General features: G+C 33.1%; 1 protein-coding gene across 2 annotated transcripts; it reads left to right on the top strand.

Annotated features, from left to right (window-relative positions):
- The first annotated feature begins 302 nt into the window (after positions 1-302).
- On the top strand, positions 303-12105 carry LOC101499834 (ubiquitin carboxyl-terminal hydrolase 6). 2 transcript variants are annotated; one of them, XM_004510291.4, is made up of 18 exons: positions 303-460; positions 1136-1281; positions 1445-1480; positions 1573-1680; positions 3064-3164; positions 3260-3386; positions 4334-4393; positions 4482-4549; positions 5454-5504; positions 8076-8184; positions 8678-8766; positions 9593-9662; positions 9790-9870; positions 9982-10077; positions 10991-11036; positions 11115-11225; positions 11309-11383; positions 11649-12105. In XM_004510291.4, the coding sequence occupies exons 1-18, from the start codon at positions 451-453 to the stop codon at positions 11702-11704; spliced, it is 1440 nt and encodes a 479-aa protein (XP_004510348.1). In that variant the 5' UTR covers positions 303-450; the 3' UTR covers positions 11705-12105. The 2 variants fall into 2 exon arrangements, with proteins under 2 accessions (XP_004510348.1, XP_073219533.1); XM_073363432.1 differs by lacking the exon at positions 303-460 and adding an exon at positions 865-1023.
- The last annotated feature ends 1103 nt before the right edge of the window (positions 12106-13208 follow it).

Below are 13208 nucleotides of genomic sequence, written 5' to 3'. Positions count from 1 at the left end.
CTATTTGCAACAAATAGTCTCAAATTACACTTTATTCATTTTAATAGAATCCAAAGTCTATGCGGTCTTTTACTCAGTAATGAGCGTTCGAGATCTTTCGGTCCAAACACCAAATTTAGTAATGTTAGTTTTTTAAAATTTAGTAACCTGCTTAAGGTAGTTTCATCCAAAAAAGGGTAATTGGTACATAATCCAAGACCCGACCCGACCCGACCCCGTGTAGTTATAATTCTTGCGGTTAGATGCAATGCAATGCACGTAACCCAAACCCGAAGAGAAAAGTGGGCCATGGATCCAACTATAGAAGAAAAAACCCGAGAGAGGCCGCAATAACACGTTTGGTTTGGTTTGGTATCGTTTTAACCCTTTCTTCAAGCCAAGCTCTTCTCAACTCTTCATTTCTTCTTCTCACTCTCTTCTTCGTTTCTCGATCTTTCTACTTCTACCACCATGATTACAGGTCACAACAAAACTTCTCTTCCCTCGATTTTCAATCACTTACTATTCCTTTTTCCACATCTGCATTCATTCTTCTTATTCCGATTTCTGTTAAATTTGATTCTATCTAATTTATTTATTGGCTGATTTTGATTCCTGTTGTGTAATTGAAATTACTTCGATGCACTGTTGTCAATTTAGGTTTCGAGTGTTTTCGTGTTTGTTTGCAGTGTAAAAGAAAAAAAAATGTGTTAATTGGGAATTTTTACGGGATGAGGTTTTTAGCTTGATTTATTGCTTTTTTTATTTTATGAAATTGGGCTAAGGTATTACATTGGATTTTCTTCAATAAGTTAAGTGGTTCGTTACTCTTTGTTAATTTTCAGTGCTTCTTGGTGTATTTGGACTTTGGTAAGTTGAGATGTAGTTCGTGTACTCGTGTTCAACTTAGGAATAGAGAGGAGACTATACTGGAGTTGTAATGCGTTGTTTTACATTTCATTGAAGGATGTTACAGATGAACTGAATTTATTGTTGAGGATAGCTGTGGAGGTTCTGGTTTTGTCATAAAGCTTAAAATTTGGTGTAATATTAATGAATGAATTGGTGCCTTGTCAATTGTTAATTCGTCTTTTTTTAAATGTGATGTTAGCTTATTTAATTGATTTTGATGCTCAACACTGATCTTTCTATGCAGTGAGTGTAAAGTGGCAAAAGGAACTTTTCAAAGATGTAGAAATTGATACCAGCCAGCCCCCTTATGTTTTTAAGTGCCAATTGTTTGATCTGACTGGAGTTCCTCCTGAAAGACAAAAAATTATGGTCAAGGGTGGTCTTTTAAAGGTAAATACGTTGTTGAATGTGATACTAATAAGCAAATTATTCGTCTTTTTTTATTAAGTTTACCTGCGTAGGTCTTGTAAAAGATATCTGTATTAAAAGTTTGATTGAAGTTGTTTTATAAATATCTATTCCCCACCTTTTATTATCTCCTCTTGCAATGCAGGATGATGCTGATTGGGCAAGGTTAGGAGTGAAAGAGGTTAGTGGTGCTAGAATGTGTATTTCCGTAATATTTTACTATATTCCATACATCTTTTTATTTTAATGACCTAAATTATATACTTTTTGCAGGGTCAAAAGCTAATGATGATGGGAACAGCTGATGAAATTGTGAAGTCTCCAGAGAAAGGAACTGTTTTTGTCGAAGATCTTCCCGAAGAAGAACAAGTAGCTGCTGTTGTAAGTTTCAACTCTTTCTCTATACATTAACAGAGCTTCATAAACTTTAGAGTAGTAGTGCTTATAATTTTTAAAAACTGCAACTAAAATTAACATGCATGATTCATAAGATTCTCGATTGCATTGATCCCCATTTTGCCTGTCATCTACAGAACATAAAAGGTAAGCCAAATTTTCCTCTTTAGTTTAAAAGTTTATAGTCACCAAAGACCTTGAGAGAAACAGATTGACAACAATACCTTTTGTTTACATTCTTTTTCTTTTGTTAAAATTCATGCTAACCATGAGATTTGATTTGGAAAGAAAAGATTCAGCAACTATCCCATTTATTTCCCCTCACCTTTTCTCTTGGTTGTCTTGGGAAGGGGGATTAAATGCCTAAGTACATCGAATATTGCATGGTCTATCCTATTGAATTTTAAAGAGAAACCAGGCATTGGCCATGAAAGTGCTCTTGTTGCAGTTGTCTGCTTTGTGCAACTTATTCTTAGGATTGTGGTTTACTTGATTAATTGATTTAGGGGCCGTCTATTTTTTTTGAAGAAATAGGATTTTTAATTAGAATTGCGTTGAAGAATTTTATAATAATTATGTAAATTTCTTTTTGACGAAAACTCAAAAACAGTCAGGAAAAGATTAATAATTATGCAAATTTATTAACTCAATAAATCTGTGTTAATGCTTTTCTTAGGAGCTAAAAGTAGCAGGTTCTGAAACAATCTTTAAGAAAGGCTAGGTCAAGAAATCACTTGTTTTTTTTCCTGTGCTTAAATTACCATTCTTAAATGTTTTGATCCATTTCATATTTTATGTTTTCTCCATAGAAGATATTTAGAGTGGTGGCATCTGTTTATTTCACATATTCCACTGCTGCCTAGCTATAAAATTTTAGCTGTTATCTGTTTCATTGAAGTATACAGCATGGTTGTGCATTCTTTCCGGTCTTCTAAAGATATACATGACATCATATTGGTCATCCGCTGTGCACAACATCAAATTGATTTTCCAAAGATGTATAAAATATCAAATTAGTCTTTCAATATCACATTTGTGCCATCAAGCTGGTCTTAAAATGACAGCTAATTGGTCCCAGAAGGATGAAACTGATGGAGTTAGTTATCATTGAATGACTCATTTGATGCCGTTGGTTAATAGCGGACCAATGGGATGTTGCATTTATTTTTGAAGCAACAAAAATAGCTGGTTTATTCTTCACTCTAAATATGGATTCAGTCTAATAATAATATCTAAAACTATCAAGTGGGCTTTGTTGTTCGATGGATCTTGAATTTTTTATCTGTTTGTGTTCTGCTTCTTCTGAATCGAATCGTAAAGTATTTGTATGTTTAAATATTTGATTTTCTCCTCTTTTTCTCTCAACAGGGACATACTGCTGGTCTTTTTAATTTGGGGAATACCTGTTACATGAACTCAACATTGCAATGCCTCCATTCTGTGCCAGAATTGAAGTCGGCTTTGATTGAGTATGTCTTTTCTAAGGAGACATAAATCAACATTTTTATTTGCTGCATTTGAAGCTCATATACAATTAACAATATTTGAAATTTATTGGGACCAGTTACTCACATTCCGGACGAAACAACGACGTTGATCAGTCTTCTCATATGTTGACCATTGCAACCCGTGACTTATTCAGTGAGCTTGATAAAAGTGTCAAGCCTGTGGCACCTATGCAGTTTTGGATGGTACATTGTCTAGGGTGCATTATATAATTATTTATTATCTATTTTTGTTTGGGTTAAAAACTTTTTTTTTTTTGTTTATCTTTGTCTCTATACTTATTTAAATGTTGATATTTTTTTGTTTAAATCTCAATTTGACAAGGGGTCTTAGGAGGACCATATTTCCCAACCATTGTTGTTTGGGATAGTTAATGTTATGAATTGATTCTTATTGTGTTTGGTATATAATTTTAACATCTTGGAAGAGTATTATTGGGAATTTTGCTTACATTCTTAACATATATCAATAGTTACTTATTATTAAAAAAGATCAATAGTTAGTTACTGAATTTGCTTCATGGGAAGTAAACTGTATGATGTATTCTTGAATTTTGTAAAATAGTCCCCTCTGCCACGTGAACATACCTTTAACTGTCACTGGTAAATTTGATTCCTGCCTATTATATGATCTTTGGGATGGAAGTCTTTTCGTTGGGCCTTCCTTTTATATTGGCCATTATCTACCGTGTATTGGAATTCAGCGACCTCCGCTTGTGTTACTCAGCCACTTCAATGTTTTGTCAATGTCTTCTGCATTGGTTAAGGCATAATTTCGAACCTTTATTTCTAACATTTTGTTCATGTAGATTGATGTATATGGGTTCTTTGTGGCCAAATTGGTTCATGCCCTTTTTTGTGGCAAATACTTTCTCGTCGGTTTTAAATTATCATAATACCATCCAAAGTGGAACATTGTCATTGTTAGAATGTGATGTAGAAAGATATTGATTGTTATCTTTTGCCACCTTTTTTACTGCTTTTGTCATTTGAGCAGGATGGCTCATTTCTGCAATTGTATATTGTAAATTTTCTTTTCATAACCATTTTAATTTTAATGATGAATTACTATTTGACATTTGCCTCAGATATGAAGAAATTGTATAATCCTGATTTGCTTCTGCATTTTCCAGGTATTGAGGAAAAAGTACCCTCAGTTTGGCCAGCTGCATAATGGAGTGTTCATGCAACAGGTTCATAAGTTGCATGTCATTTATGGAATTATTTTCATTGCTGTAGTGAATTTATATACCTACCTATTTAGCTTTTCATGTCTAACAGGATGCTGAAGAATGTTGGACACAACTTCTATACACACTTTCACAGTCTCTCAGATCCCCTGGATCTAGGTAACTTTCTGCATATTTCTTGGTGAATAACTGGGTAGGCCCAAGGCCCAAGCTACTACTGCAAGGGCTTTAGGCCTTCCAAAAATTTGCTATATTTAGGCCTGAAAAACTTCTTAGTAGAACAGTCAGCCTTTCTCTGCATTTGGTTCTCTCTTTTTTTAACCAGTCCATGTATACTGGGAAGTGTGTTTGAATATTTGACATTTTGATTTTAAACTCCCTTCTTTTTAGTGTGCAGACCAATTGAAATATAATTTATTATTATATTTTGATTCTTCTCATTGACCACATGGTATCATTCTACAATTTGGCTTGGATTTATATTATTTTTAAAGTTCTTTCTTTCAATCAAGTTAATATATTTGTTAATTTATATTGTTAGATGAAATCAATTTCAATAATTTAATCAAAGGTTTAATAAGAATTGTTTCCGCCACATGGTAAAAATTGTTAGCTTCAAAAAGCACACATGGTAAAAATTAAAATAAAATTATGAAAAAATATTATTATTAGCTTTAATAAGAATTGTTTCCGCCACAAAAAAAGCTTTAAGAAAAATTGCTTTTGTTTTTTCAACAAAAGCCTCTCTTTACGCTTAAGGCTTTGATAAGCGTTGGGCAGTCCTGGTGAATAATTGCATTTGTTGCAGTATCTTCTAACTAATATTTATCATTTAGAAAAAGGAGGCAGATTTAGTTGAATTACTAAATAGTTGATCTCCTCTATTATCAGTACTTTTTAGTTATCACTCCTAGACATACTTTCTGGTCAAATCAGTTTAAAATGCAATTTTAAATTGGTCTACTAGCGTTTACGAACTCTTTTGATATCTTTATTTTTCGTCAACTTCTCTTTGCTTGGAATATTTATTTCCATCTAACTAATTTTATCTGTCAATTTTCAGTGAAAATACTGATGCTGTAAAGGCTCTTTTTGGCACAGAACTTAATAGCAGGTACATTATGAAACCTTTTCAACAATTTTTGGCGTAATATACAATACGTTGATTACAGTCACAAACTATTCCGTGCTTAATTTTACTTTTTCTCCTCTATAGCATTTTTCGTAGTACTATTTGCAGCTAGTGATTAGACAGACCTGCCTTGAGTATATGAAAACTCAAATGCTTTTCTGTTCTTGATTTTAACTTCTTGATGTCTTTTTTATCATCATATTTTTGCATCCTATATTTTTCTACACCTCTGTGGTGGCCAGGTTACAATTTATCACCTGATCTATCGGTGCCCTATTATATTTTGTGATTCCCCTGTCATTAATAGTATGCTTCTTGTATCTAGCTCTAGCAAATTTTGAATGACATTATTGAGATTAAGTTTAGTATGCGCCTATGTTTAAAAAAATTAAACCTTTGACTGTATGGCAGCTCATAGAATTTTAAAATGAAGACAGCCTCATTTAATGTCAAAAGATGATAACTTTGTAAGTGACAAACTTGCATTCTGTTGGCTACCACCTATTACTAAGGTATATGATAAAACTCAGAATTTTAATGGAAGAAAAAGATATATTATTTCTTAAAATTCAGAGTAGTATCTCTTACAATGACAAGATCAGGAAATGATGAATAAAGAAAAACTAAACCAGAGTTCTAAGAACTCCTAAACCAGAGCAAAACTGCTCCTAACCAGAGAAGGAATCCCCTAATTATTTCTTAAAATATTTTCTGAATACTTTCCCTTCTTCCCATTCCCTCACTCTTATAACATAAAATAATAGACATTATTATCTAGCTTTTATTCCCTCCATTCATCCTTCTTGAAACTGAATGCCTTTCCCACTTCCCCTTCCCTCATTCCTTTAATGGAAGATCAGTAGAATAAGAGACGTTATTAACTAGCTTTTATTCCCTCCATTCATCCTTCTTGAAACTGAATGCCTTTCCCACTTCCCCTTCCCTCATTCCTTTAATGGAAGATCAGTAGAATAAGAGACGTTATTAACTAGCTTTTATTCCCTCCATTCATCCTTCTTGAAACTGAATGCCTTTCCCACTTCCCCTTCCCTCATTCCTTTAATGGAAGATCAGTAGAATAAGAGACGTTATTAACTAGCTTTTATTCCCTCCATTCATCCTTCTTGAAACTGAATGCCTTTCCCACTTCCCCTTCCCTCATTCCTTTAATGGAAGATCAGTAGAATAAGAGACGTTATTAACTAGCTTTTATTCCCTCCTTTCATCATTCTAGAAACTAAATGTGTGTGAGGTGTGTGACTTGGGTGAGTGGGGCCCACTCTTTGGCATGTGAAGCAATCAAGGGGAACTTTGTTATTTGGCATAAGGAAATAAAAAGGAACTGGGAATAATTGACCCATGTAATTATGAGAAAGGATTTAGGGAGAAGATAATGGCAGAAAATAAATAGAAGTCAGTAAGGGAGAGTGAAAGGGTATCTTGAATATGTTATCTTTTCAGGTTTAGTCTTAATGCTCATGTAAATTTTCTATCGTGGTGGAATTTTTTGAGGAAAACTACAGTAGATTTACTCAATTCTGGGTGTTTTTATTCTGTTTCTAACAACTGCTATTAGAGATCCTGATCTTGGGAGTTATGGATGGTACATGTGAGAATGGAAGTGGGACCAAGATGATTAACAGGGGACTTGGACGATGGACGGAAGAGTATGAGCCATTAAGTGAAAAGAATCGAGAAGATATAACTTGCAAGAGGAGCCGTTGTGTCGGATCAGTGATCTACCTTGAGGAAGGAACTGCAAACCACATATGTCCAACATCCAGAACACGGATATATATATATATATATATATTACATAAAATTAAATATGAGCATCATTTATAAAATATCTCAATTGAGAGTCAAGATGGATGAAGACCAGAACTGACAAAATAGGAGACTGTAAAGGGCAATATAGAAGAAAGATGAAGTTTAGAGAAGATGTATGCATGAAAACATACCTAATTAATTATACACTATTTTATTACTTCTAAAAGTTTATTTATTTTCTGACTTTTTTTGCAAAAGAAGTAGTTGTCCGTTCTACTCATGTCCAAGGAGTGTTACGAAAAACATTTTTTGGGCACACTTGTCCGAAGTGTCTGACATGTGTAACGTGCTGCACATGTGTTGGTGCTTGACGCAGGTAGGACACATCTAATAACCTTTTTTTTTCCCGCCTTTTCATTATTATTAGGGGCATGGTTTCAAATTAACTGAACTAGGTAGGCTGGTGTGTATAGATCAGATAGGGATCAGTTCCTAGTAGTTTAGGCCTATAATTACGCGTCCATGACTCCCTTGGTGTTTTTGGTGTATAATTTTTTTATTTTTTTACTTTCTATTCTTATTTGACTACATCTGAACATTTGTTTCTTGTAACATTGTAGCCCATGCTTTATGGTGCGTCTAGTTTTGTTCAACTAAGTATGGATAAAAAATGGCAATTTACACTTTTTTAATGTTAATAAATCTATTAAATATTTTGTCACGTTCATAAAATTGTATCCTTTTATGTACCCATTGTCTGTTAGTGATTTGATAAGTTCTCAGGGTTTATTGCCAAGAGAGCAGTGAAGAAAGCTATGAAACAGAATCCGTTTATTCACTTAAATGCCACATATCACATGAAGTAAACCATTTGCATGAAGGACTAAAACATGTAAGTGCTAAAGCTAATCTCTTCAATTACCGATAGTGCATACACATGTGTATTGTTCACTAAGGATGATGTTGTTTTCTTGCAAATCTAACACATTTCTAATGTTTCTGTTTTGCTTGAGTAGCATTACCATTCTATCCTTAATACTCAGTTGCTCGATCTGTTTATATCTTCCCTCTCACATTCTTCCATCCTCATTTGCCACAAGATTTTACTAATAACTGTTCTTGATAAAGCTGTATAACTATGCCATTGCATCCGAGGAAGTGTAATGACATGATGAACTGCTGATAATCTAGTTAACATTATAATTTCAATTTTTTATAGTTATGATCATTTCTGTTGCTCAATGATAATCAGCTGTTGTTTAATGTGAATGTGAAATTTTAAAACAGTATGACATAACTGATGTCTACCTAATTGTTTGATATTCCTTTGTGTGATGAATAATTCTCTTTTGAAGAAATCGTATTAACCCAGCTGATTTTTGTAGGGTTTAAAATCAGAGTTGGAAAAGGCTTCTGCTGCTTTGGGTCGTAGTGCTATCTACCTGAAGGAATCACGCATTAATGCCCTGCCAAGGTTATTATCCTCGCCTTAGATATGATATGATATTTTTCACTCCCCCCTCTTTTGCCATGCCATTCAATTTCAGTTGGAACACATCCCCCAATTCAATTGACATTTAGGTATGAACAATGAAGTATAACTGTATAAGTAATGCAATGCCCAATTTAATTGAATTATAATCAATAGATGTAGCAGGGATCAAATTCCTAACCGACCACTTAGTCATGAGGGCTTTGGTACCATGTCAAGAATCAAAATAAACCATACCAAAAATCCTAACCTGTTAGTTTCCGGCTTAATAATGTTTTTTACCCGTAACTGGGATAATGAGTGTAATCCCACTGTTTTGTTTGTTTATTTGTCCTTTTCCTGTTATTCAGGTTATCACAGTCTTGTTAAGGTTTTATGTAATGATGTAGGTCTTGTTGTCTATGAATACAAAGGTATAGATAGTCTATTTAGGTTTGGTTTCTAAGTTGAGTCTGCCAGGATAATTTTCTTCAGTTGATAATGAAAATGAGTCTCAGCCTTATTTAGGTAAAGTTACGAAACAAAGCTCAGTTGTGAGTTCTTAATTTATCAGTTTGGATATTACTAATCTCTATTGTCCACATCATAAAAAGTACAGGAAAGAGTTGTTATGATCTTTTGCTATTATGTATGATCTTTCTCACGGGTCATAGATAAAATATTGTTCTGGTTTCTGACAAAATTGAATCTCAAAATATTGGCCTCATGGTAGTTCAGACGAAGATCTTCTATTTATTTCTTATGTTTCTTGTTAATTGCTCTTCGAAGATACAATTCTGAGTGTGGTTTCAATTTTTGTGTTTCCAAGGTACTTGACTGTTCAGTTCGTCCGTTTCTTTTGGAAGAGGGAATCAAACCAAAAGGCTAAGATTTTGCGAGTAAGACTTACTACCATTTTCTGTCTTTTTATTGGATATGGGTTGGGATGGAACAAATTTCCTTAGAATATTTTGTTTGCTTTCTCAAAAATTGTTTTCTAATGCAACTGTGCTTGGTTTATGTCAGAAAGTAGATTATCCTCTGGTCTTGGATGTTTATGATCTTTGTTCTGATGATCTCAAAAAGAAATTGGAAGCTCCTAGACAGGTGTCCACTTTGTTTTGACCTATTGAAATCTGATGGTTGTTTATAAGAAAAAGATGTTTTCCCAGTAAAATGTGTTGGTTTATATTCTCATTCTCCACATTGTGCCTACAGGTCCTAAGAAATGATGAAGGAAAAAAGTTTGGTCTGAAAGTGAATGAGAAAAGCTCTGTTCGCAAGGAAAATGATGTAAAAATGTCCGATGCTGAGGTGAGGAAACAAACAGACTTAACATTATATGTTGATACTTGATATGATGGTGATTCCATTCCCTGATTGCATGGTTTACTAGCCTAAAAGTATGGAATTGTAATTTCATACCATGCTTCATTGCCCACAATTTAAATGAAGGTGCTGAATCCCGTTTCTTCTGAGTAGCGGGGTTGGGATTTTATGCTCAATGAAATGATATGTATTAATTGTATACTTTCTTTCCTAAACATATCTTGTTATGTTTTAGAAATGACAACTATTAGTCTTGTTAAATTAAATCTGTATACACTCAAATATTTCTCTTTTCAAACAAAACATGTTTCCTTTTTAAGCGACATTCGCACATTTATGGGTGAGAATCAATTTACTCTAGAAAAGTAGTATTCTCAATCTTGCTCCAGTTATGACTTTTTATAGAAAATGAATTTAGCAAATTCACCGGGCGAATCTTGTGATAGTAACATAGTGATCATATATGCCGGATTTAAGATTATTTAAACAGTCATAGGTATGCAATTTGATGATTGATGTTATGTTCTAAAAAGTATATCATGTTAAAATGAAGTGACAAGACAAGGTATTCTGTCAATTTTTCAATTATAAGAAAATTTGCTCACTTGTCTACTTAATGAGTACATTCAATTCAACGACTAGATCTTTTGAATGCATATTTTGTAGAAAGTTATTAAATGGCGTAAGATTGAAAAACTTATTCCTAGAGTATGTGGATCTTCGTGTTTCATGTTTCAAGTAGGGTGGTTGTAAAGCTTCAGGTGTGATATCTGATACAAAAATACTTCAAGAATGTGCACAAATAAATGCATTCCATGGAATCACCATTCCACATATCACAGATGTGCATAAATAGAATAGAATAGTCCCTTATACTTTGCTTCTTTCATTCATTCAGGGATCATCGAATGGAGGAGAGCCATCTGTTGCTCCAATGGAGGAAGGTAAAAACTACTACATTTTCTACATATTTTGTTTGTCGTCAACCCCTTTCTGCTTTTTACTCTCCATTCTGTGTATAGGTGAAAAAGAAACACAAATGACTGGAATTTATGATTTGGTTGCTGTATTGACCCACAAGGGTAGGAGTGCTGATTCAGGACATTATGTTGGTTGGGTCAAGCAAGAAAATGGTTGGTTCTTGGAAACCAATTTGTGTTTATCTTGTATATGACTATCTGACACTATTAATTACTATATATATTACTGTTGACAGGGAAATGGATAGAGTTTGATGATGACAATCCAAAACCACGAGTTGAAGACGACATCACTAGACTTTCTGGAGGAGGTGAGAATATACTGAAATAGTTTTGTGGACAAGAATAATATAAAAAACTTATAATCATTACCTTACTTGAGCCCAGCATGAACTGACATTCAGTAAAATATCTTCATGTGTACATCTATTTGTTTTTCTTCCAAGGATTAGCCAATTCATTACAGTTTGTTTTCGTTATAATGGAAATTCAAATGACAACCGCTTTTTCAGTTTCAAATTTGTTGTATATGATGATGATATGATTAAAAAATGTTAAATCATTTTTTGTCTTTAGGTGATTGGCATATGGCATATATAATCATGTACAAAGCTCGTGTTGTATCTCTGTAACTGCTAAGAAGAGCACGTTTGATGTTTTACCTCAAATTCAAGGATTGTGAAAAAGAATGGTCCAAGGGTCATTGTTTGTATTTTACCCTTTGAGCTTTGATGAATGTTAGTTAGTCTTAATTTGTTTAATTTAGGTATTGTATTTTTTAAAGAAAGGATGTATAAGAATTTGAATGGAAGCACTCTTGCTATCCTGAGCATCATCCCTTCCGTCGACCGAGCTCGAGTTCAAGAGGTAGCTGAATATCAAGTTATATTTCTATGAACGAAACTCCAGGGTGGTCTTTTATGGAAATGCTTAATGAGCAGTCAAGTTGAAATTGCTATTGCCATTATTGATGATATACAAGACGAAATCCTAATAGCAACTTTTTTAATTTGATTGAGATTTTGAATAGTCATTTTAAGATGTTTCCCCCTATATCTCAGTCTTTTATATAACCTCTATTTTTATTATAACCCAAATATATTCTTGATAAACTCACCTAGATTCTCCTACGGTATTCCTTTGAGTGATACATCATCTACTCACATAAAATGTTTGTAATAAAATATAAACACACATGTTCACCTAGTTTTTTTTGCAATAAAATATAAACACATACAAATGTGTCATGTTAGAAGATCGAGTTTATGTGATAATAGAACACGTGGACAAGCAAAGTATGATCACCGAATGTAATTTGAATGACTAAGAACAAAACTTTGCGCAGTTTTTAAGTAGTAATAAGACTTTCTAAAAATAGTCACACTTTCATTAAGGCATCTAATTTTGACAATCCAAAAAGATTGTACTATAAGCAACATCTATTCTCCCCCTTATTATTTTACATAAAAATGACTATAACGAACAACAAAATATGTATTTGGTTTTGTGATATCAAAAATCTATTTTTATTTTCAAATTTTGAACCCTTTGCAAGAACAAATCTTGACTTGTTCTTGACTAGACTATTTATCCTTGACTGAATTCATATTATTGTTTATTATGGGTTAAACAGAACATGATTTTTACTTTGTATTTTTAAAATTAATTTTTCAATAATCTAGCTAAAAATAGTAGAAGTTATTTCGGATTCATAATTTATTACAGATTAAAAATGTACTTTTGATTTTAAATAGTTTAAATATTAATTTTAATATAATAGAAAGAGGAAATTACCCTCACCTATCCAAGTTCTCAATAAATGTAAGCGACACCTTGTCTTGTTTTTAAAAGTCACTCGACTCTTAATCAATTGACACACAACTCACTCGAGAGATAAAGTTTCCTATGCTCCGTTAAATACACAGGCCATGAGAAAAACATTTCCCTAGTTATTTCTTTTTGTTCATTAAAAAGTCTCTGACTATTATTGTTCTTAAAAACACAAGTTGACTTTTGGCTGGATGAAAAAGAAAGGGCGTAATTTGAGAGTTAGATACTTGTTGATGTTGAGGGTGGTCATGGTGTCAAGGTATTTAATTTTGAGAGATGAAAATGATTTATTGGGTTAGATACTTG

This window comes from Cicer arietinum, chromosome 7 (genome assembly GCF_000331145.2).
Source record: "Cicer arietinum cultivar CDC Frontier isolate Library 1 chromosome 7, Cicar.CDCFrontier_v2.0, whole genome shotgun sequence".
Lineage (NCBI taxonomy): Eukaryota > Viridiplantae > Streptophyta > Magnoliopsida > Fabales > Fabaceae > Cicer > Cicer arietinum.
The sequence above is the reverse complement of the archived record's forward strand: the minus strand, read 5'-3'. Positions and strand labels throughout refer to the sequence as shown.

What these genes read in the sequence shown, in the direction of transcription:
- LOC101499834 (XM_004510291.4), top strand. An exon ending in TCAAGGGTGGTCTTTTAAAG is followed by an intron (nt 1,282 to 1,444) that starts GTAAATACGTTG and finishes CTTGCAATGCAG; the next exon opens with GATGATGCTGATTGGGCAAG. An exon ending in AAGAACAAGTAGCTGCTGTT is followed by an intron (nt 1,681 to 3,063) that starts GTAAGTTTCAAC and finishes TTCTCTCAACAG; the next exon opens with GGACATACTGCTGGTCTTTT.